The sequence below is a fragment of the Astyanax mexicanus genome, chromosome 4 (assembly GCF_023375975.1).
Source record: "Astyanax mexicanus isolate ESR-SI-001 chromosome 4, AstMex3_surface, whole genome shotgun sequence".
Classification (NCBI taxonomy): Eukaryota; Metazoa; Chordata; class Actinopteri; order Characiformes; family Acestrorhamphidae; genus Astyanax; species Astyanax mexicanus.
In genome coordinates this window covers 51,508,402-51,532,394 of record NC_064411.1, presented here as the reverse complement: position 1 = coordinate 51,532,394, position 23,993 = coordinate 51,508,402, and the positions used below count along the sequence as shown (strand labels likewise).

At 33.3% G+C, this 23,993-nt stretch overlaps 1 protein-coding gene across 1 annotated transcript; it reads right to left on the bottom strand.

The window, feature by feature from the left end:
- Nucleotides 1-1,549: 1,549 nt before the first annotated feature.
- Nucleotides 1,550-23,993, bottom strand: mcm6l (MCM6 minichromosome maintenance deficient 6, like). The gene is made up of 17 exons (XM_022678708.2): nucleotides 23,753-23,993; nucleotides 22,599-22,745; nucleotides 16,438-16,548; nucleotides 15,934-16,183; nucleotides 15,029-15,194; nucleotides 14,779-14,924; nucleotides 13,955-14,105; nucleotides 13,060-13,201; nucleotides 12,227-12,368; nucleotides 11,148-11,255; nucleotides 10,490-10,645; nucleotides 8,336-8,464; nucleotides 7,077-7,238; nucleotides 5,823-5,937; nucleotides 4,643-4,846; nucleotides 3,381-3,520; nucleotides 1,550-1,793 (listed from the first exon to the last, which is right to left on the bottom strand). The coding sequence occupies exons 1-17, from the start codon at nucleotides 23,842-23,844 to the stop codon at nucleotides 1,671-1,673; spliced, it is 2,484 nt and encodes an 827-aa protein (XP_022534429.2). The 5' UTR covers nucleotides 23,845-23,993; the 3' UTR covers nucleotides 1,550-1,670.

The window sequence follows — 23,993 nt, the reverse complement described above, 5'->3', positions numbered from 1 at the left end:
AGTAACCATGTCTAAATGCTTGCCATCATAATAAAATGAAATATATTCTCAATAAAAAATAATTATATAAAAATAAGAATAAAAAATATATAATATTTATAAAAATGTGGTATTTCCCTTCATAATTCCCTTCAAACACTACAAAACACTTAAAAAAAGATTAAAATAATGTATTCTCTTAAAGTTTAATCACTTAATGTAATTAAATAAATAAAAAAATACTGATTTAAGTTAAATTGTATTTTATTGAGTGTTAAAAAAAGAATTATTATAAATAAATGTTAACACAACATTAGTTAGAAACCATGCCTATATGCTTGCCATCATATTAAAATGTATTAAAATGTGTGAAATATATTCACAATAAAAAATATTTATATAAAAGTAAGAATTAAAAAAATATATTTATAAAAACTGTGGTATTTCCACTTATAATACTGAACACTTCAAAACATATTAAAATAAAGTGTCCTTTTAAAGTTTAATCCAAAACTTAGAACATGTAATTAAATAAATTATAAAAAATACTGCCTTAAGTTAAATGGTATTGAGTGTTAAATAATTTAAAAAAATGTTAACACAACATTAGTTTAAAAAAAAACATGCCTATATGCTCGCCATCACGTTAAAATGAAATATATATTATAGTGTTAAATGGAATTTTTTATAGAAATTAACCTCAAATCCACAGCTTGAAAAAAAGACAGCTAATACTTTCTGCTCCATAGAGCCGTTAAGATCACTAAATACACTGAACAAGCATAACATTATGAACACCTCATTCTTGTTTCTACAGCATTTTTCATTTTATTAATTATTTTTGAATAAACTGAGCATTCAGGGGTGCTGTTAACTTGCGGTTTCTGAGGCTGGTAATTCTGAAACCTTTTCTGCTTATTATGCTTTTGCTTTCCTGTGGAGGTCCTGATGAGTGCCAGTTTCATCATTTCAACATTTTTGATGTTGATGTTCAAGATGTGCAAAGCTGTCCCTATCTAAGCAAAAAAAAAAAAAAAAAAAAATTAACTGTTTATTAAATGATTCCATGTTCTCTTACATAGTTAGTATGACTTTATATTAATCTACAATTTTAAAATAAAGGAAAAAATGTAATAAAGCACAAATTGACATTTAGCTTGCATGGACAGGTTGGATAAACTAGAAAATATGATTTTTAATTATTTTATTAATTTATTATATTTAAACGTTATTTCATTTTTATTTTATTTTTAGGACCAAATGGCTCAATATTTTGATAATGACCCACATATTATAATCACAATTTATGAATATTCTCAAGTGACTTAAAACCATAATTATACCATCATTATATTACAATTACATCAGTTCAATTGAAAAATGTAAATAACTAAATGTATTGCATTTATTTTTGGATAAATAACACATCCAATTAAAATAAGGAAAATAAAATTTGTGATCTACTCCTCCCTGATCAAATAATTTGATCTAAATCCATTTAATCTGAAGATGCTCAGGAGATCAAGTGAGGAAACGGTGCCACCTAGTGAACAGATTGAGACACACGCAGTGACAATACACAGTTTCACTTTATTTTTTTTTTTTTATAAATATTACACGTATAAATCAATAAATACATATTCAATAAACATGCAACAGGTGAGAATGGCCATGATATACCAAAGACTTCTCTAGTCTTCCAGAATATAATTAGGATTCACCACTAGGAAAGGGTCTTCCTCCATAACAGGCTCCTCCCCCTCCTCAGAGACCTTCTTCAGGCCTGTCTTAGTCAGCTCTATGATAATATGATCCTGGGAAAAGGGGGAAAAACAAGAAAAACTAAATAATATGCTAAAAAAAATGTTAATAAAATCATGTAATGTATTTAGAAAGTAAAGGTACCGGTCAAAAGTTTGGACACACCTCATAATTTAATGCGTTTTCTTTCCTTTTTTAAATTTTTTACATTGCAAATTTAATATTGAAGATCATACATAATGCATGTAATGTATTTCTTCTAAGCAGCACATTTATCTTTAAGGACAGATCTGCACACTCTTGGTATTTTAATCTCAGTGTCTTCATGAGGGAGAGTCACCTGGAATAGTTTTCTCAGCACTTAGAAGGAAGGAGTTCCTGGAGGTGCTGAACAATAATTGCTGCTTTTCCTTCACACTGTGAAGCTCCAGCTCATCCCAATTAAATCACCTCAAATCACCATCTCAGTTCATCAGGTTTAGATCAGGGGATTGGGTCAGGCTGAGGACCAACACTTTTTTATACTGTTTACTACAGAATTCCATTCAATGTGTCCCTTAATTGTTTTAATGTATTTTATATTAATTTACAATGTAGAAAATACTTTCAATAAAGAAATAAATAATAATAAAAAACCATGTTTTTTTTCCCCCCTCCCCGAATAATTTGCATCCCATTTTCTCTCCAATTTACAGGCCAATAACCCAACCCACTCATTAGGAGCCCCCCCATCACTAGTGATGCCACAACACCAGGAAGATGAAGACTAGCACATGCCTCCTCTGATACATGCAAATTGAATTATACTGAATTGACTGACAAGCATTGCCGAGTAACATCACAGCACTAACGCTCAGAGGAAAGCACAACGATTTTGGTTCTGATACATCAGCTCACGGTTGCAGCCTTGTGCTGATCAACATCACCCTAGGAGTGATTAGGGGGAAAGAGAGTCATCTACTGTACCCACCCAGAGAGAGCAAGGCCAATTGTGCTCTCTCGGGGCTCTGGCAGCTGATGGCAAGCTGCATGACTCGGATTCGAATCAGCGATCTCCCAATTATAGTGGCAGTGCTTTAGTCAGCTGGCCCACTCAGATCCCTGGCAAAGTGTCCAATATTTTGACGGATACTAAAATGTCAAGTTGATGATCCAACATTTCACAATATTAAAAATGCCCCCTGTTTTTGTGTGTGATCCCATATGAAAGCTTCTTTTTATAGAGTCAGCCAAATAGAATGATTTTTTTATGATTGAATGCCAAAACTATGCCAATAATTATTAAAAAAAAAAAAAAATTAAAATTACACTAATCCAACATTAAAGCGGTTTTATAATAAAAAAAAAATCATCTTCTGCTATAAATATTCACTTATAAAAACAGAGAATGCACTTTTTTTATTTTTTTGCCAAAAGCCTGAAGACCGAACACATTTTTTGCATGTTTCTTTTTTAAAATATTTAATATTTATTAATACATTTTCAGCTGCTGAATATATTCATGCATCCCTATCTTCGCCATCATGCTGTCCACTAAATACTTGTTCCTTTTAGTAAAATCGCTCATGCTGAGAGACCAGTAGCTCAGTCAGTCAGTCAATAATACAGTTAATTAAGTATATAAAAGTACAGATACTCACATAATGCACCAATCTGTGCAGCACTTTCTCAATCAGGTTCTTCCTGGCGATGAGCTCAGCCTCAGAGTCGATCTCACCCTCAATCTCCTTCAGGTACCAGTTCACCAGCTCACTCTTCTTCAGAGACGACTCTTCATCCACTAGAGGAACAACAACAAAAAGTTATTATAAAAGGTGATAAGTGTATATATATATATATATTTTTTTTTTTTTCCATATGCAAAGTCATAAAAAAATATGCCTTGTTCCCCAGCTCTTAATTTACCATAAATCAGTAAAAAAAAAAAAAAAAAAAAACAGCAATTGTAAAAATATTATAATAATAAATGGCTGTACAAGTTATGTGCAGACCTGTACAAAGTTGAGTAAACATTTAGACCTACTAATTGACCAATGAGAAACTGGCAGAATTACACAAAAACTGAAATATGTTCCAGTGCTGAAACAAGATTAAATAAATCAGTAAAATAAATAAATACATAAAGTTTTATTCTAGATGACTTGCATAATTTTATTTCACAAGAAAAAGATTTTTTACTTCTGTGTGCTGACATTTAATTATCCAAAGAAGTGGGCGGGGCTAAGCTGCCTTTTGATTGGCTGATAAATGTCTATTCTATTTTTTTTTTAACTAAATAATTACTATATTGCAAAAAAATAACAATAAAAATAAAAAATAAAAAATAATATATATATATATATATATATATATTCGAGATAACTTGCATACGTTTATTTCACAAGAAAAAGCTTTTTTACTTCTGTGTGCTGATATTTAATTATCTCATGCAGTGGGCGGGCCTAAGCTGCTTTTTGAGTGGCTGATAAATGTCTATTCTATTTTTTTTTTTGTTTAACTTAATAATTACTATATTGCAAAATAAATAAATAAATAAATAAATAAATAAATTAAAAAAATAAAAAAAAAAAATAATAATAATAATAATAATAATAATAATAATAATAATAATAATAATAATAATAATAATAATAATAATAATAATATATATATATATATATATATATATATATATATATATATATATATATATATATATATATATATATATATATATAAGGGGGGGAGGGTCTGGGATTTATCCAATAAAGATATATTTTTATGGACAACAGGTCTCTGTTTGTGTTAACTGCAAGAATACACAAAGAAAGAAGAAAACGCACTCTTATACCAGTGTTTGTGATGTTTTGGGGCTCATCACTAATTCAGATTAATTCTAAAAGCCAGCCAGCCAGTCACTCACATTGCTCCATTTTCTGCATGTGCAGCACCAGCAGGTTGGAGAGTCTCCGGTACTCAGAGAAGGACATGCGTACGGCCGGCTGGGCTTTATTACTCTTCTCCTGCCGCTCGGCCTCTCCAGTGTCCATGGCCTCCTCAGCATCAGCTGCTACACCGTTCTGACCCTTCACACCGTTCACTTCCCCACCCAACGCCTCGTTCTGACCTGCAGAGAGAAGATCAGTAAAGACCAGGAGCCTCAGGTACGCCATATTTCACACTCCCGGTCAGATGTACTAAATGTGACGTGAACGTTTCTCCACGGCACTTTCGTTTCGGTCGTACGTATGTTTTTTGTACGTATGTATTGTGTTTTTGTGTCATTTGGCGACACTTAGAGGCGATGCATTGAAATTACAACTATTAAAATATTCTTTACGCACACATTGTAGTAATAAGCCATTATTGGGTTAATTAAGTAAAGTAAATGAATCAGACAATTAAACAGTAAATTAATTAGACCATTTCATTGGCTTACTGAAATTATGCTTATAGAACAGGACTCTCTGCAGCAGATACACATGAACCATATTCTCATCAGCACCATGCCAGGGGTGGGATAGGTGGGTTTCCATTTCATTTAAATCTTTTTATTTATTTTATTACTGTTTTTTTTCTTTTAGCCTTTTACCTTATTTCATTTGTTTCGTCCTTTTATTTTTTTTTAAATATATTTTAAACTTTTTAATATTATTTATTTTAGTTCTATCATTTACTTTTTTTATAATTCGTCCTCTTTTTCTTTTGTCTTTATATTTTATTATTCCAATTATTTGTCTCTTTGCTTTATTGCTTACATTTTAGCCTGTTTGCATATGCTTTTTTAATTAATTATTTTTTGTTTCTTCTTAATTTAAACTTTCATTATTTGCTTGTTTTTAGAATTTAAACTTAAATCTCAGTCCCTTTAATTTTTTGGCATGCAGCATTAAAAATGAGGGTTACCCTTAATGTATTACCGAGTGGAAATAAAGGTTGATTGAGTCATGTCAGGATGTTTGGATGATCACCACCTCACCTCTTACACAATCAAATCCTCATAGTATTGCTAAAAAAATCTAGTATAAAGTCTTCTCTGGACCATAGAGGCCGTTACTCAAACCATAAACTCTTTAATATCATAATAATTTCAATTCGTTTACCATTAATATCCTCGTTGTCGTCTTGCTCCTGGTCAAAGTTGATATCAGGGGAGTCGACGCGAATGATTGACTTATTCAGAAGTCGAAACGCTTCCTTCACATGTTTGGGCTGAACCTTAAACACAGATAAACAGTACCAGTTATCATGGGCTATAGATATACAAAACATGTTCATTAAGTTCTTTGCACAAAACCATTCTTACATCGTTACAGCGTTTCCCCACACATTAGTGTTAGCAAAACTCATTATCTCCCTCATCTGCCACTGTGTGACTTGTGACTTGCCACAGACAGTAGGTACAGATCCCACCCTCAAAAGAAGTCTCCTGACTAATCTTCCTGTGTACTGTTTGAGGTTCTCAGACTGATCTAGTGGGTGGGGCTCTGTTGAAGGTTGAAAGGTGAGAGGTGGAACCAGGATGGCTATATTCAGGCTTCTTGGTTTATTGCGCCATCACAATAAGAAAGCCATCCAAACAGCTCATATGATTACTGATATCAAACTTTTTCAACTGATTCACAAAAAACATATGTTTTTTTTTTGGTGCTTGAGGTGTTTATAGGGTTTATAGGGACAGTCGAGACCCAAGTGGTAATACAAAAGTATATATTGCATAATATGTTCCCTTTAAGACCGCTGTTCGCAATTACAAAATGACAATATTGGTGCTGTTTGTTAAGTTTATTATTTTTACAGTAAACTTGTGATCTGGTATTTTCTGGCAGATCCTTACTTGAAAAAAATAAACAAACAAATAAATAAATAAATAAATAAATAAATAAATTGTACATTGAAAATAGGGTCCAGTGCGAAAGTGGGCTTATCCAACACCCATAACTACACTTTCCTCATAGCTACAGTATTTTATATACTAGCTAAAAGTAAGCTAACTTGCATATCAAATTTGGAAACTGCAAAATGCAACGCATGAAAATGAAAAAATAGTTTTTGGATTAACACACTTTCTTTTATTTTTTTATTATTATTATTGTTAACCTTTGTTTTTATTTACTTACTAAAATAGTGATTTTAAATGTGTTGCCTCAAGGCAACAATATGCAAATTCTTTGACTGATTCATCAACAGAGATCCACAATCTCTCAAAAAGTAGATTCAAATATTTTTTTTTTCCCCTCAACAAATATAAATATAATTCTATAGGGTTAAGAGCTTTTGGAAAAAGATTTAAGACACTTTACGACAAATAAAGGCCTTTTTTAACATACAGATACAAGATTTGCCGCTCCACTGACCTCATCTGAGCAGTAGAGGCGGGCCATGCCCTCGGACAGACGCAGCATGCTCTCCAGCTGCCTCACTGTGATTCTCCAGGCAGATTTAGTAGTGCCACCTCCGTCTCTCTGCCGCAGACGTTTATACTGCTCTACCACAAACTCCTGCGCCTCTGGAGTGATCTACAGAAAACAGAGCGATTTACTGGTGCATCTCTAAGAAATTTGAAAATAATAGGAAAGTTTCTGTATTTAAAGATCAAAACTTCAGTAATTCAATTAAAACATGTGAAACTCGTATTAAATGTATGTATTACACACAAAGCGATCCATTTTAAATGTTTATTTCTTTTATTGTTGATGATTATGGCTTACAGCCAATGAAAAAAAACCTTAATCAGTGTCTTGAAAAATTAGAATATTATATAAGACCAATTGGTATTTTTGGCAGTGTGGGCAGTGTGCCAAGTCCTGCTGGAAAATGAAATCCGCATCTCCATAAAAGTTGTCAGTAGCAGAGGGAAGCATGAAGTGCTGTAATTGTGATTTTGTGGGAAAACTAAACTGCACTGACTTTAGACTTGATAATAAAACATAGTGGATCAACACCAGCAGATGACATGACTCTCCAAACCATCACTGATCATCAGTAAATTTTACATTTCATTTGTAAATCAAGGAACCAGAGTCTGTGGAAACTTCACAATAGAACTCAAACAAGCATGAACTGTGTCTCTCTCTACTCTTCCTCCAATCAGTGATGGTTTAGAGAAAAATGTCATCTGCTGGTGTTGATCCACTCTAGGTTTTCATTGGCTCTAAGCCATAATTATGAACAATAAAATAAACAAACACTTAAAATATGATCTATATAATATGGAGTTTCACTTTTTGAACTGGATTACTGAAATTAAGCAACTTTTCAATGATATTCAAATTTTTTGAGATGCACTAGTTAACATTAATTTGGGCAGTAATTAGGACTATAATATTAAGAAAAGGTGCCTTTTATCTAATATAGATTACAATACTAAAATACAGGGATTTTTTAGACTTTACCAAAAGTGACACGTAGTTAACAATAATAATAATAATAATAATAATAATAATAATAATAATAATACACAATTTATGTTGACTAAGTTGTATTTGGCAGATTATAAAGTCAGCATTTGGTGGGTATTGTAAAAAAAAATTAGGACAGTGCAATTTTTCCTTTTTCACACAAAAAACAAATATTAAAATAACTTTTCAAAATGCACAATTGTTCAATGTCTCACCTTCGGTTGAAACTGCCGGGCAAAAAGTATATACCTCTGAATGTCCTCACTTGCATAAACCCGTTCCACTGAATCTATATTTCTAGCATGGAGATCTACAATTCGTCTGGCTATGGCATAATCAGTCACCTGGAGGAAGAAAAAACAAATAAATAAAAATCAGGATAAAATAAATAAAAAAAAAAATTTGGTTATCCAAAAAATCATACTACATCAATTTCCACCTTTAGCCCATTGATTACAATTTATGTCACAAAACCAATTACAAGTAAAAGTTAGGCCTGTCGCAATAATTAGTTATCAACTTAAAGTTATGTTTAATATTTAGTGCAGTTTTCTCAGAACTCAAGAGTCCCAGGTTGGTTGTACTTTTTGTTTTATTTATTTAGGATATTAAAATATTATTTATTTATAATATATATATATATATATATATATATATATATATATATATATATATATATATTATAAATAAATAATATTTTAATATCCTAAATAAATCACAGACATTGGGCTTCTAATATATATATATATATATATATATATATATATATATATATATATATATATATATATATATATATATATATATATATATATATTAGAAGCCCAATGTCTGTTCTTAATAATAAAACGTTAGTTAAATTGTAAAATATTGTAACAGTATTATTATTATCACATAATAATGTGTTCAAGCTCCTTTGGGAGCCCAAGAAGCAGGTAAATAATTTCGGGGACAATATTTCGTCCTGAAAACGTTATTGTGATAGTAAGACAGTAAAAACGAAAAAAAAAAAAAAAAAAAAAAACTTATATTATATTAGCCGACTGCATTCAAATTACTCAGGATTGGGGACAGTAAAGCAGAGGGATGCTAGCGTTTCAAAGTGCCCTCCATGTCTATGTTACCTTCTGGCTCTCAACTTTTAGTTTGTTAGCCTTTCAAAATCAGAGTCAACATTTTCATGAATTATCTCCAGTGATGGAAACAAAATGTAAAAATGCTGTTTTTCTGTCTGTAATGCATAGAAAAGAAGACGTATGTTCTACTATAAAATCTATATAGAAAATCAACCAAATTAACTAAAACATTGAAGAGTTTATTTTATTTCTATTAAACTGAAAAAGCCTGTGTGTAACATGTTATATTCCGTACCAATATTTTATTTTAATAGTGTTATGTGCAACAAAACATTAAAAAAAATAAAAAAATACATTATTTCCATTGTAATGGATGCAGGGTCTGAAAGGGGTAATAATTATGGGCGTCACGATTCTCTAAATCCTCGATTCGATTTTATTTTCCGATTTTTTTTTTTTTTTTTTTTTTTAACAGCAGAGAGGCCTATGCCAGTTTAAGATTAGTCTATGATCAGTCATAGATTTGATTAATCAAATTTACAATATCTAAAAAGGAGAAAGGGCTGCTCTTTGAGCAGTCACAATGTCCGTGGCGTCGGACATCAAATATAAGTATATAAAAAACAGAGTATAATAAAAAACCATAACTTCACCCTGAAACAGTGATTTAGGCTTTACAAATATAGTACATGAACTTTACTGGAAACATGCTCTAATATTGTGCTTCTTTTGTATTTTTACCTTTAAATATACACATAAGAGTAGCATGGTTTGACAGGGTAGCACAACTCGACAGAACACCTGATGGCTCAGCTCGCCGTGTGTGGGCGTGTCTATGACGTTTTTTTAATCAAATGAAGCAACAGGTGCAGTCAGTCATAAGTTTAAGATTTTTAAATCAACCTCACTGTGATCTATAGTTCTATAAATCTGTTTTTAGCTTCTCCTCCGCGGTTGAAAGGCAGCTGTTCTGTGTGTGAGAGGCTCGTATGTGCCTCTCTCACACACAGCGGAACTTTTTGTCGGAGGGCGGGGCTGCGCTCATGCAGCCGCTCTCTCTGTTGAGAAACCCTGGGCTACAGGGTGCTGCGTCATTTGCGTAGCGCGCGTGCTTGCGCAGCTTAGCGGGAGGGATCGTCGATCCTCTTTTTGACTTCGAGGCTCGAGACCATGACAATAATTTTGATCGATTTCGATAAAAAAAATCAAAATCGTGACACCCCTATTAAAAATGCATCCTAGAATAAGTAACAATCTAACGTAAGACGTTTCTGCATTTTGGCATGTCTCTACCTCATTGCATTCGTCCACCAGAATGAAGAACAGGTCAAATCTGGACATGATTGGGGCGGACATGTTGACGTTCTGCTTCAGAGACTTGGAGCGGTTGTATCGGCCATCGATAGGATTGGCTGCTGCCAGGATAGATGTGCGGGCGTTCAGAGTAGCCTAAAAGAAACACACAAAGTTTACATTGATGTTTATACAGCTCTGGAAAAAAATTAAACCACTTAAAAATGATGAGTTTCTCTGATTCTACCAAATTGAAAACCTCTGGAATATAATCAAGAGGAAGATTGATGATCACAATCCATAAAAACAACTTCAAGCTGAAATGCTTGAATTTTTGCACCAGGAGTAAAGCAGCATAAAGTTATCCAAAAGCAGTGTGTAAGACTGGTGGAGGAGAACATGAGGCCAAGATGTAAGCTCTGCATCTTTTTTTGTTATTTCAACCATTTCTCATTTGCTGCAAATAAATGCTCTAAATGACAATATTTTTATTTGAAATTCGGGAGAAATGTTGTCTGTAGTTTATAGAATAAAACAACAATGTTCATTTTACTCAAACATACACCTATAAATAGCAAAATCAGAGAAACTGATTCAGAAACTGAAGTGGTCTCTAAACTTCAATTTAATTTACAAAGCTGTTAAGAGGATGCTGTACCTTGACTCCAGCCTTGGTGATGGAGATGGTCTGCTGCTCCATGGCTTCGTGGATGGCTACTTGATCCTTCAAGTCCATTTTATCAAACTCATCAATACAGCACACACCCTGTGGATAATTCATTATTAAGGGTCAGGGATACATGACATTTGACAAATAAAAAAAATAAAAAAAATAATATATATATATATATATATATATTGATAGGAAACACTGAGTTCACTGAAATAAGTTAAAATACAAAACAATTTATACTGAACAATGACTGACTTTAATATTTCAGGTCATATTAAAGTGTTTCCTCTAATATTAGTTTTTCAGCAGCACTTTACTTAAAAAAACATCACCACAACAAAGCCTCCAACAAAACAAAGGTTTCTGTATGTGCATTGCTCCTTTCAAATTAAAAGCCCTCTGCAGGGTGTTGTAATTGTGTGGGCCACCAATGAAAAGTGTATTAAAAAATGTAAAATTAAAAAGAAGTGAAAGTTTATAAACATTTTCTCCCTAATTTACAAGGACAATTAAATAACAAACCAACTCTTTAGGACACTCCTATCACTAGTGATGCCCCAAACACAAGGAGGGTAAAGACTAGCACATGCCTCCTTCGATACATGTGAAGTCAGACTCCGCCTCTTTTCAAACTGCTGCTGATGTAGTATTACCGAGTAGCATCATCACAGTGCACTCGGAGGAAAGTGCAGCGACTCTGATCTGATACATCAGCTCACAGGCGCAGCCTTGTGCTGATCCACATCACCCTACTAGTGATGAGGGGAAAGAGCGGCATCTACTGTACCCACCCAGAGAGAGCAAGACCAACTGTGCTCTCTCAGGGCTCCGGCAGCTGATGGCAAGCTGAATGACTGGGATTCGAACTATCGAGCTTCTGATCATAGTAGCAGTGTCTTAGCCGGCAGCCCCTCAATAAATGTTTGAAAATAGTAATTTTGTATGTTTTTTTTAATACATAATAAAAATAAAAATGGTGCATCACTATTAAACATTATGTTAAAATGAAATAAAAAATAAATAATTCAAAAACATAACATATTAAAATAAGATAAGCTGCTCACATTATCAGCCAGCATGAGAGCTCCAGCCTCGATCACGAACTCGTGAGACTCCTCGTCTTTAACCACAGCGGCGGTGAGACCGGCGGCACTGCTGGCCTTGCCACTGGTGTACACCGCCCTCGGCACAAAGTCCTCAACATGCCTGAGAGAGAGGAGCGTAACGTCTGAATATACTTACTTATACTTGTATAAGCTGTGAGGTGTTATCTTGTGAGTGAGGTTACATTACATTACATAACATTTGGCTGACGCTTTTGTCCAAAGCGATTTACAATAGTGAAGTACAAAAGTAATAGAAGTTAAAGGTAAAAACATCTTTAGACAGGGCCTAAAGGAGGTCAAAGGAAAATAATAGGATAGAGGAGTGAAGGAGGGGAAGAAAGAAATAAGGTTAGAAGTAGTTAGTGTGTTAGAGGTGTTAGGAGAGTAAGTGCTCTTTGAAGAGCTCTGTCTTCAGGAGTTTGTTAAAGATAGTGAGAGATTCTCCTGATCTGGTAGTAGAAGGTAGTTAGTTAGAGGTGTTAGGAGAGTAAGTGCTCTTTGAAGAGCTCTGTCTTCAGGAGTTTATTAAAGATAGTGAGAGATTCTCCTGATCTGGTAGTAGAAGGTAGTTTGTTTCACCATTGGGGAACTCTGTATGAGAACAGTCTGGATTGCTTTGTGTGAAATGTTTGGATGTTTGGAGCATGCTTTGCAGTACTGTAAAACTCCTGAAGAGCTAGGGGTGGGAATCAAAGAAAATCTCACAATATGATATGATAAATCATCACAATACACTGGTAACAATGGTGGTAAAATGTAATGTGTGCACTCATATTCAGTGTTACACATACTTGAGGAACTGGCTTTTGGAGGTGCTGGGGTCTCCGATGATGCAGACGTTGATGTCTCCTCTCAGGGACGTCCCCTCCATGGTGGTCTTGGCGACTCCGCCAAAAAGCATGAGCAAAATCCCTCGTTTGATTTCATCGTTTCCTGTGTTTCGACACCTTATATTTAATGGTTTTCTATTCTCTTAAAATGTTGTGCACTGTAGATTACACATAACATTATTTTGGCTGCATTTTCTCAGTCAGCTTTATGAGGTAGTGTCACCTGGAATTCAGGCTTTCAGTTAACAGCTGTGCTGAACTCAAGAGTTAATTACTTGAGTTTCTTGTCTCTTAATAAAGTGTTCGAGAGCATCAGTTGTAAAGTAGTGAAGAGGTAGAGTTACAGGTATACAGTGAAAAGTGAATATTTGAGTAATGAAATTGACTAAGAAAAGTGAAAACAGTATTTGAAAGTATCCTCAAATGCAGTCACTGCAAAGACCATCACACATTATGATTAAACTGGCCCTCATCAGGACTGCACCAGGAAAGAAAGAGCAAGAGCTTCCTCAGTTGCACAGGATAAGTTTACCAGAATAACCAGACCATTTTAAATCTACACTATATGGTCAAGCATATTGGGACATCTATTCGCCTAATTACTAATAATTTTTTTATGACATTTCCATCAATAGGTCAGAACTGCACCACAACCCCCCCCCCCCCCCCAAACACAGCACTCTGACAGTATTAAAATACATTAAAACCACACTGAGACCACAAAAAGCCACAGTAGATCACATGACTGTAATTTACACAGAGAAAAGGCAGTAAGCTAATATTACTCTTACTGTGGGATGCTGAGATCTCAGTGTACCCTAGAATTAAACCTTCCCCCAAGTGTTCCAGATCCTACCATGGATGGTGGGGAAGAGGCTGGTGCAGAGGTTGTGATAGAGGTTCTTGTCCTGACTCATCTCGAACACCTTCTCCCACTCCTGAACGGTCATCTGATTCTTCACGCTCTCTGCTGTCTGGTCCTCCTGACGCAGCTCTTTACCTCCAAACTGGAGAAAAAGAGACACGATAAAGTCAGTTTATAATGACCCTACATCGACCAATCAGCCATAACTTTAACAAATGATGGGTAAAACCTTGCTTCCAGTAATGGCAGCTATTTAGTATTTAACCCTCTACAAATGGAATTAAAATGCTATCATAAAAGTGGCCTTTAAAAAATTATTTTTAAGCCTCAGTCAACAAATGACATCAAAATATTTTCATGTTGTCACATTCCTAGCTAAAAAGAGGAAAAATTAATATGCATAAGAATCGGGGACACTTTGACCAAGACCAAGACCAAGAACCAAACAACGGTGGCCTAAGGTATCCACATATCAAAGACTGAAAGATTTAAACCATTGATTTATGCAATGGTGAAAATGCAAAATTAATCAAAACCTATGAATATCTCATTGAGTATTCAACTAAACGTTTAATTTTGGTAGCTTTTTGCCAAAAAAAAAAAAAAAAAAAGCCATCATTGGAGGTCCCATCTGAACTAAAGGATCTGTAAAGGATCCTTAAGGATCTGTGGTTAAGTCCTAAATTCTATAGTTAGATATGTTCTGGAGGCACATAGATCTGGGGGGGGGGGGAACTACTCAATATCAAGCAGGTGGTTCTAAATTTTATGGCTGATTGATGGATAATAAATGTAGAAAACCCTCTAGTTCTCACCCTGGGGTTTGTAGGTGCAACATAATTGGCCAGAAAGGCCAGTCTGTAGGACAGCTCTCGAACACCCAGAGCTTTAAGACCCTGAATACCGTCTGCTTCAAAGCCCTCCTTCCCAGTTACTCTGGAGCTGGTCTCCGCTCTGGTGCCTGTACAAGAAAACCACACTCAACAGGTCCAATCAGGTTCAAAACCAGAACTTACCTCGCTAAATAACAGACTACACTACGACAAACAGCATTACAATCCATACCAGACAGAGCCATCGCAGAAACATCAGGCACCACGATGAGGGTTCCAGTGAAGTCACAGCGGTCTCCAGCCTGAGCCGTCTCCACAGCCTCGGCCCTCAGGACCACCTCCACACTGCGGGGAATAGATCCACGAGGGAGCTCCGCCTGCGTCTCCTGAATACGTACCTGAGACCCGGGACACAGAGACGGACACAGAGACGGACACAGAGACGGACACAGAGACGGACACAGAGACGGAGAAAACAGATGCAGGGACACAGAGACAAAGAAACAGACACAGAGAGACAAAGACACAGAGAGACAAAGACACAGAGAGACAAAGACACAGAGAGACAAAGACACAGGGAGAAAGAAAACAGACAAAGGGACATAGAGAGACAAAGAGAGACAAAGAGAGAAATAAAACAGACAGGAACACAGAGACAAAGAAATAGAGAGACAGAGACACAGACAGTGACCGACAGAGAGACAGACAGAGACAGAGAGAGAGAGAGAGAGAGAGAGAGAGAGAGAGACAGACAGACAGACAGAGAGACAGACACAGGGACAAAGAAAACAGACGTGGGGACACAGAGACAAAAAAAAAAACAGACACAGAGAGAAAGAGAGAGAAATAAAACAGACAGGGACACAGACACAGAGAGACAGACATGGACAGAGACAAAGACACAGAGAAAGAGACAGACAGGAGGCTAATGCATATTACGCACTGTACAAATGGACAAAAGTATTTAGACAGCTACAGGAAGTTTTATGAGATCTGAAAAAGAAAAAGGAAAAAAAAAGAAAAAGAAAGAAAGAAAGAGGAAGAAAAAGAAAGAAAAAGAAAGAGAAAAAAAGGAAAGAAAGAAATAAATCCATCTATCCATCTCCACACCTGTAGCAGTTTTTCTTTTCAGTTTACCTTCTGAAAGTCTACAAAGCGAGATTTGTTTGTATCCAGCATGAATCTGCGGCGGTTGGCACATACAGGGTTTTTGCAGATGGTGGGCTGAGTGTATTTAAACTGCTGCTCCACGTCCTTAATGACCGACTGACAGTCCAGACAGAGGAACGTCCCACTGACCAGCTCAGGGTGAACAGGATGAGTCCTCACCACCTGACCACTGATCCTCAGCAGAGTGCCGATACGTGCCGTGGACAGCTCACGAATCCTGAAGAGAAGAATCAAAAAACAGTCATCAGGATCCTCTAAGCACCTTACGGGGTTCTTCCACAGTTTCAAATTAACAACCCCCGAAAAGAACCTATAACATAGGTTATGTAAAAATTGTACTGAATATTTAATATGTTGTTTTAACCCAGCCCTCATCATATATAGATAGAAAATAAATCTGATAAATCAAATAAAATATGGGTTTGCAATATGAAATCACACAAAATAAGCAAAAATAAAAGGCATGCCAACTTTTGTCTTGAAGGGAAGTCAGAAAAAGCCACGTAAAACTCTTTAGATGGTGGTATGTTCCCATGATCGCGGGCGAAGTGGCGCACAGCTCTGCACAGAAACGGGTAAACCCTGAAAAAATAAAAATGAAAAAAAATTTAAAAAGATTTGATTAACCGTCAGACCAGGCCTGTCACTAGTCATTGCTATTAAAATAACTCCTTATTATAAAATCAGCTCAAGACCAGCTTTTGCTGGGGGCTGCTTTGGTCCAAGCTGGTCTTTAACAGCAAAGGTGTTTAAAAACACCCCAAAAACTGTGTTCTCTAGAATGATGGTGGTCTACCCAACACTTCTGGGGGTTACAGGTGCATCTAAAAAAAATGTGTATCATTGAAAAGTTACTTTATTTCAGTAATTCAGTTTAAAATGTGAAAACCCAAAAAACAGTGTCTCAGAAAATTAGAATACTATATAAGACCAGGTACTTTTAGCAGTGTGGGCAGTGTGCCAAGTCCTGCTGGAAAATGAAATCCGCATCTCCATAAAAGTTGTCAGTAGCAGAGGGAAGCATGAAGTGCTGTAAGATTTTGTGGGAAAACAAAACTGCACTGACTTTAGACTTGATAATAAAACACAGTGGATCAACACCAGCAGATGACATGTCTCTCTAAACCATCACTGATTGGTGGAAACTTCACACTAGACCTCGAGCAGTTTGGACTGTGTGTCTCTCCACTCTTCCTCCAGACTCTGATCCCTTGATTTACAAATAAAATGTAAAATGTACTTGTAAGAATATGGAGAAGTTTTGCCTTACTATGTTTATTGTTCATTGATTAAAGGGTTAATCTGTGTGTTACTGAATCAGCATTTAACTTAATCAGTATGTTAATCAAGCATTTAGCATGATTCTCGATGATTCACGTTGTGTCTTAGAATGTACGTATATATATATATACATGTATATACATGTGTATATATATATATATATATATATATATATATATATATATATATATATATATATATATATATATATATATATATATATATATATATATATATATATATATATTATGGCAAGCCAAACAGGAAATATATAATAAAAGCTGATATATATATAATGAAAGTCGATATATATATAATGAACTCCGATATATATATAATGAAAGCTGATATATATATAATAAAAGTGATATATATATAATGAAAGCTGATATATATATAATGAAAGCTGATATATATATAATAAAAGCGATATATATATATAATGAAAGCCGATATATATATAATGAACTCCGATATATATATAATGAAAGCTGATATATATATAATAAAAGTGATATATATATAATGAAAGCTGATATATATATAATGAAAGCTGATATATATATAATGAAAGCTGATATATATATAATAAAAGCCGATATATATATAATGAACTCCGATATATATATAATGAAAGCTGATATATATATAATAAAAGTGATATATATATAATGAAAGCTGATATATATATAATGAAAGCTGATATATATATAATAAAAGCGATATATATATAATGAAAGCCGATATATATATAATGAACTCTGATATATATATAATGAACTCTGATATATATATAATAAAAGCTGATATATATATAATAAAAGCTGATATATATATAATGAAAGCAGATATATATATATAATGAAAGCTGATATATATATATAATGAAAGCTGATATATATATATATATATATATATATATAACGAAAGCTGTTAAGACCCTTTAAGAGGTAAACGGGTGGTCCGCACAGTCAGCCTGAGAGACTGAAGGTGGCGTTGTGGTTCAGCCGGCCGCAGCTCCTCGCGCAGGGGAGGCCGACCACCGGCAGGCAGCGCGGCTCATTCTCTCCACGGAGGTGCAGCGCGACCGGCCTCGGACTGGCTTTAAAGTGTCAGGGGGCGAAGGTGGCAAAAAAGCACCGGCCCGCGAGCTGCTTTCACTTTCCCCGAGCCGGGGACGGTCTACCAGCGTTCATTATATATATATATATCAGCTTTCATTATATATATATCAGCTTTCATTATATATATATCAGCTTTCATTATATATATATCAGCTTTCATTATATATATATATCGCTTTTATTATATATATATATATCAGCTTTCATTATATATATATCAGCTTTCATTATATATATATATCGCTTTTATTATATATATATCAGCTTTCATTATATATATATCGCTTTTATTATATATATATCAGCTTTCATTATATATATATCAGCTTTCATTATATATATATCACTTTCATTATATATATATCGCTTTTATTATATATATATCGCTTTCATTATATATATATCAGCTTTCATTATATATATATCAGCTTTCATTATATATATATCGCTTTTATTATATATATATATCGCTTTCATTATATATATATATCAGAGTTTATTATATATATATCAGCGTTCATTATATATATATCAGAGTTCATTATATATATATCAGTGCTATCCTTACTTCCTTTTCCTGATGATTTAATTTCCTGTTCCCATTTTTCCCCCCAAGCTAGCTGCTGTTGTTAAAAAAACTTATGGAGTGTTATTTGTAACAATATCATATAAATAAATGAATAAAGAAATAATTGCTTAAAATGTTAAATAAATATTTAAAATGAGATTTAATTAATTAAAAATAATTAATAATTAGTTTCCCAAATCCCTATATTTCCCTATATATATATATATATATATATATATATATATATATATATATATACGGAAAAAATAATTAATAATTAGTTTCCCAAATCCCTATATTTCCCTATATATACATATAGGAATTAAAAAATAATTAATAATTAGTTTCCCAAATCCCTATAATTCCCTATATATATACGGAAAAAATAATTAATAATTAGTTTCCCAAATCCCTATATTTCCCTATATATGTATATATAGGGAAATATAGGGATTTGGGAAACTAATTATTAATTATTTTTTCCGTATATATATAGGGAAATATAGGGATTTGGGAAACTAATTATTAATTATTTTTTAATTAATTAAATCTCATTTTAAATATTTATTTAACATTTTAAGCAATTATTTCTTTATTCATTTATTTATATGATATTGTTACAAATAACACTCCATAAGTTTTTTTAACAACAGCAGCTAGCTTGGGGGGAAAAATAGGAACAGGAAATTAAATCATCAGGAAAAGGAAGTAAGGATAGCACTGATATATATATAATGAACTCTGATATATATATAATGAACGCTGATATATATATATAATAAACTCTGATATATATATAATGAAAGCGATATATATATATAATAAAAGCGATATATATATATAATGAAAGCTGATATATATATAATGAAAGCTGATATATATATATAATGAAAGCGATATATATATAATAAAAGCGATATATATATAATGAAAGTGATATATATATAATGAAAGCTGATATATATATATAATGAAAGCTGATATATATATAATGAAAGCTGATATATATATAATAAAAGCGATATATATATAATGAAAGCTGATATATATATAATGAAAGCTGATATATATATAATGAAAGCTGATATATATATAATGAAAGCTGATATATATATAATGAAAGCTGATATATATATATATAATGAACGCTGGTAGACCGTCCCCGGCTCGGGGAAAGTGAAAGCAGCTCGCGGGCCGGTGCTTTTTTGCCACCTTCGCCCCCTGACACTTTAAAGCCAGTCCGAGGCCGGTCGCGCTGCACCTCCGTGGAGAGAATGCGCCGCGCTGCCTGCCGGTGGTCGGCCTCCCCTGCGCGAGGAGCTGCGGCCGGCTGAACCACAACGCCACCTTCAGTCTCTCAGGCTGACTGTGCGGACCACCCGTTTACCTCTTAAAGGGTCTTAACAGCTTTCGTTATATATATATATATATATATATATATATATATATATATATATATATATATATATATATATATATATATATATCAGCTTTCATTATATATATATCAGCTTTCATTATATATATATCGGCTTTCATTATATATATATCGGCTTTCATTATATATATATCGCTTTCATTATATATATATCGGCTTTCATTATATATATATCGCTTTCATTATATATATATCGGCTTTCATTATATATATATCGGCTTTCATTATATATATATCGCTTTCATTATATATATATATCGGCTTTCATTATATATATATATCGGCTTTCATTATATATATATCGGCTTTCATTATATATATATCGCTTTCATTATATATATATCGGCTTTCATTATATATATATCGGCTTTCATTATATATATATCGCTTTCATTATATATATATCGGCTTTCATTATATATATATCGCTTTCATTATATATATATCGGCTTTCATTATATATATATCGGCTTTCATTATATATATATCGCTTTCATTATATATATATCGGCTTTCATTATATATATATCGGCTTTCATTATATATATATCGCTTTCATTATATATATATCGGCTTTCATTATATATATATATCGGCTTTCATTATATATATATCGGCTTTCATTATATATATATTGCTTTCATTATATATATATCGGCTTTCATTATATATATATCGGCTTTCATTATATATATATCGCTTTCATTATATATATATCGGCTTTCATTATATATATATCGCTTTCATTATATATATATCGGCTTTCATTATATATATATCGGCTTTCATTATATATATATCGCTTTCATTATATATATATATCGCTTTCATTATATATATATCGGCTTTCATTATATATATATCGCTTTCATTATATATATATCGGCTTTCATTATATATATATCGGCTTTCATTATATATATATCGGCTTTCATTATATATATATCGGCTTTCATTATATATATATCGGCTTTCATTATATATATATCGCTTTCATTATATATATATCGGCTTTCATTATATATATATCGGCTTTCATTATATATATATATCAGCTTTTATTATATATTTCCTGTTTGGCTTGCCATAATATATATATACGTATATGTATATATATATATATACATATACGTATATATATATATATATACGTATATATATATATATATATATATATATATATATATATATATATATACGTATATATATATATATATACGTATATATATACGTATATATACACAAGGCCGGGGTTTTCTTGCAATTCAGCATGATTGATTCCACAGGTGTCCAGAGATACTGTGGGTTTTTTCCAGCGGAACCAAGAGTAACTTATAGTCTGATAAGGTTGAGGTGACCAAATTCTCGGCTGACGTACAGAATGAAAAACTGCTTAGGTGTCAGGTCCGGTGTGGTGTGAGGAGCCTCCTCACACACCATTGGACTAAGGCCAGGCGAATGCCTGTATTTATTAGACTCCACTGTCTAGGAAAGAGTTGAGCTGGGCGGGAGAGTTTCCTCCCGAGAGGTACTAGAGAGCCACAGGTCCTGTACACACAGCCGAGAACTCTGGAATCCCCAACTTTTCCTCACCTGTTGAGTTTTCCTTTTATTTTCACCTTTTTATTGTAATTCATTTTAAATCATCTTTTTACTCAATTTTTGATGTACCCAAAAAACTGTTTTGCTCAGAAGAATAAAATCTTTGAATAAAATCTGACGGAACTACAATTTTTGGACTGGATCTCCTTTTCTTCTTCATGACATATCACGCCAGATACATCAGAATTCGAACAGTAGATCAATAATCTTTCAGTACTGATGATCAGTGATGGTTTGGAGAGACATGTCATCTGCTGGTGTTGATCCACTGTGTTTTATTATCAAGTCTAAAGTCAGAGCAGTTTTGTCCTGGAAAATCTTGCAGCAATTTTATGGAGATGTGGATTTCATTTTCCAGCAGGACTTGGCACACTTCTCACACTGCCAAAAGTACCAATTGGTCTCATATAATATTCTAATTTTCTATTTTACCAGCATATGACTTGGGCAACCAGTTGTTCAACTACTACCATATTCAGCAAAGACCAGCTTAAACTAAAAATCTAAAATTCAGTACAATATTAAAAAATTAACACCAGAAACAGAATATAAAAAAATATATATCTATTTCAGTAACAAAATCACCCCACCCAGGCTCTGGAGGAGCGGTGTGGTCTACCTGTAGTACTCCTCCTGGATGGTGGTGGCCAGCTGCTGGTTGTAGTGCTCTATGTTGGTGAAGCTGACGGTCAGGGTGTTCCTCTCAGGCCGGATCAGCTCCTGAGCTTCAGGTAAATACAGTGGATCTCCAACTTTATCCTGAAACCTGAAACAGTTAAAAACTCTAATTAATAATAGTTACTAATTACGTTGTCTGGAAATATATTTAATTTTAAAAGAATATAAGAAAAAGGAAGCATTTTGCCAAGAAAGCAAAGATAACAGACCTATATGTTTCTATTTGTCTACAAAAACAATTTTTTGGACAATAGAGACACTAGCATTACTGCTGCTACTGTGAGCTGATTGGTTGGAGAGCTGATGCTCACATGGAGACACAGTTAGGACCAATTAATCAATCATCCTTTATTTCCCTCATTTTCTCATGCAGCCGAGCCTATACAAAATTGAAGGTATTAAAAAAGAAGTTTCAATTATGAAAACAAGCAAACAATATAAAAGACATAATTAAGAAGAAATTAAATAATTAAAAATAAAAGGATATGCAGACAGGCTAAAATGTAAAGCAATAAAACAGAGATAAATAAGTAGAATAATAAAATATAAACACAATTAAAGGAAAAAAGGACTAAAATAACCACAATTTTAAAAAAGTAAATGATGGAACTAAAATAAATAGTAAGTTAAAAAATTAAAAGGAAGAAATAAATTAAATAAAAAGGTAAAAGGCCAGAAGTAAAAGCAGTTATAGAACAAATAAAATGATGAAATTAATAAAATAAATAAATAAAATGAAAGGGCTAAAAGGTAAAACATTAAATTAGATAAATAAAAAGACAAAATAATTAAAACATAAAAAGATAATGTCTGAAGGTGGTTTAAACATATTTAAAAGGTGTATACACTGAATTTTAAAGCTTTAAACATCATGCATTTAGTGCTGAAACATTGTTCTGTTTTAAGGGAAATAAGTACATTTTTCAGTATAAAAACGATCACATATATAATCCCTGATTTTGCTCAATTGCTCCATATGCTCCTAATAATTTTGGACTTCCTTGGACTCTAATAAATAAATAATCTACTTAAGAGATTCTTAAATATTTATTTTCCTTTTTGTCAGAGATTCTCTGGATTTAGATCTGAACTTACTCCTCCAGGAACTCCAGAAACAGCTTCTGGCACTTCTCAGCCAGATCATCGCGCACCTGAACTCCTGCATTAGTGGTTTCTGCTGGTTCCATTACAACAAATATGCAGCTAATATATATATATAATTAGAATAAAATAAACCCACAGAATTAGCAGGAGGAGAAAGAGAGCTGAAATAGAGGAGACAGACAGACAGAAAGAGTTTTCAACACTGAAAACACTACCACCAAAACCTCAGCAC

Coding starts and splice junctions, on each gene's coding strand:
- mcm6l (XM_022678708.2), bottom strand. CDS start 23,844: ATGGAACCAGCAGAAACCACTAATGCAGGAGTTCAGGTGCGCGATGAT. Junction 14,925..15,028: donor TTCTGCGATGGCTCTGTCTG/GTATGGATTGTA, acceptor TTTCTTGTACAG/GCACCAGAGCGGAGACCAGC. Junction 4,847..5,822: donor CGACAACGAGGATATTAATG/GTAAACGAATTG, acceptor TTCTCTCTGCAG/GTCAGAACGAGGCGTTGGGT.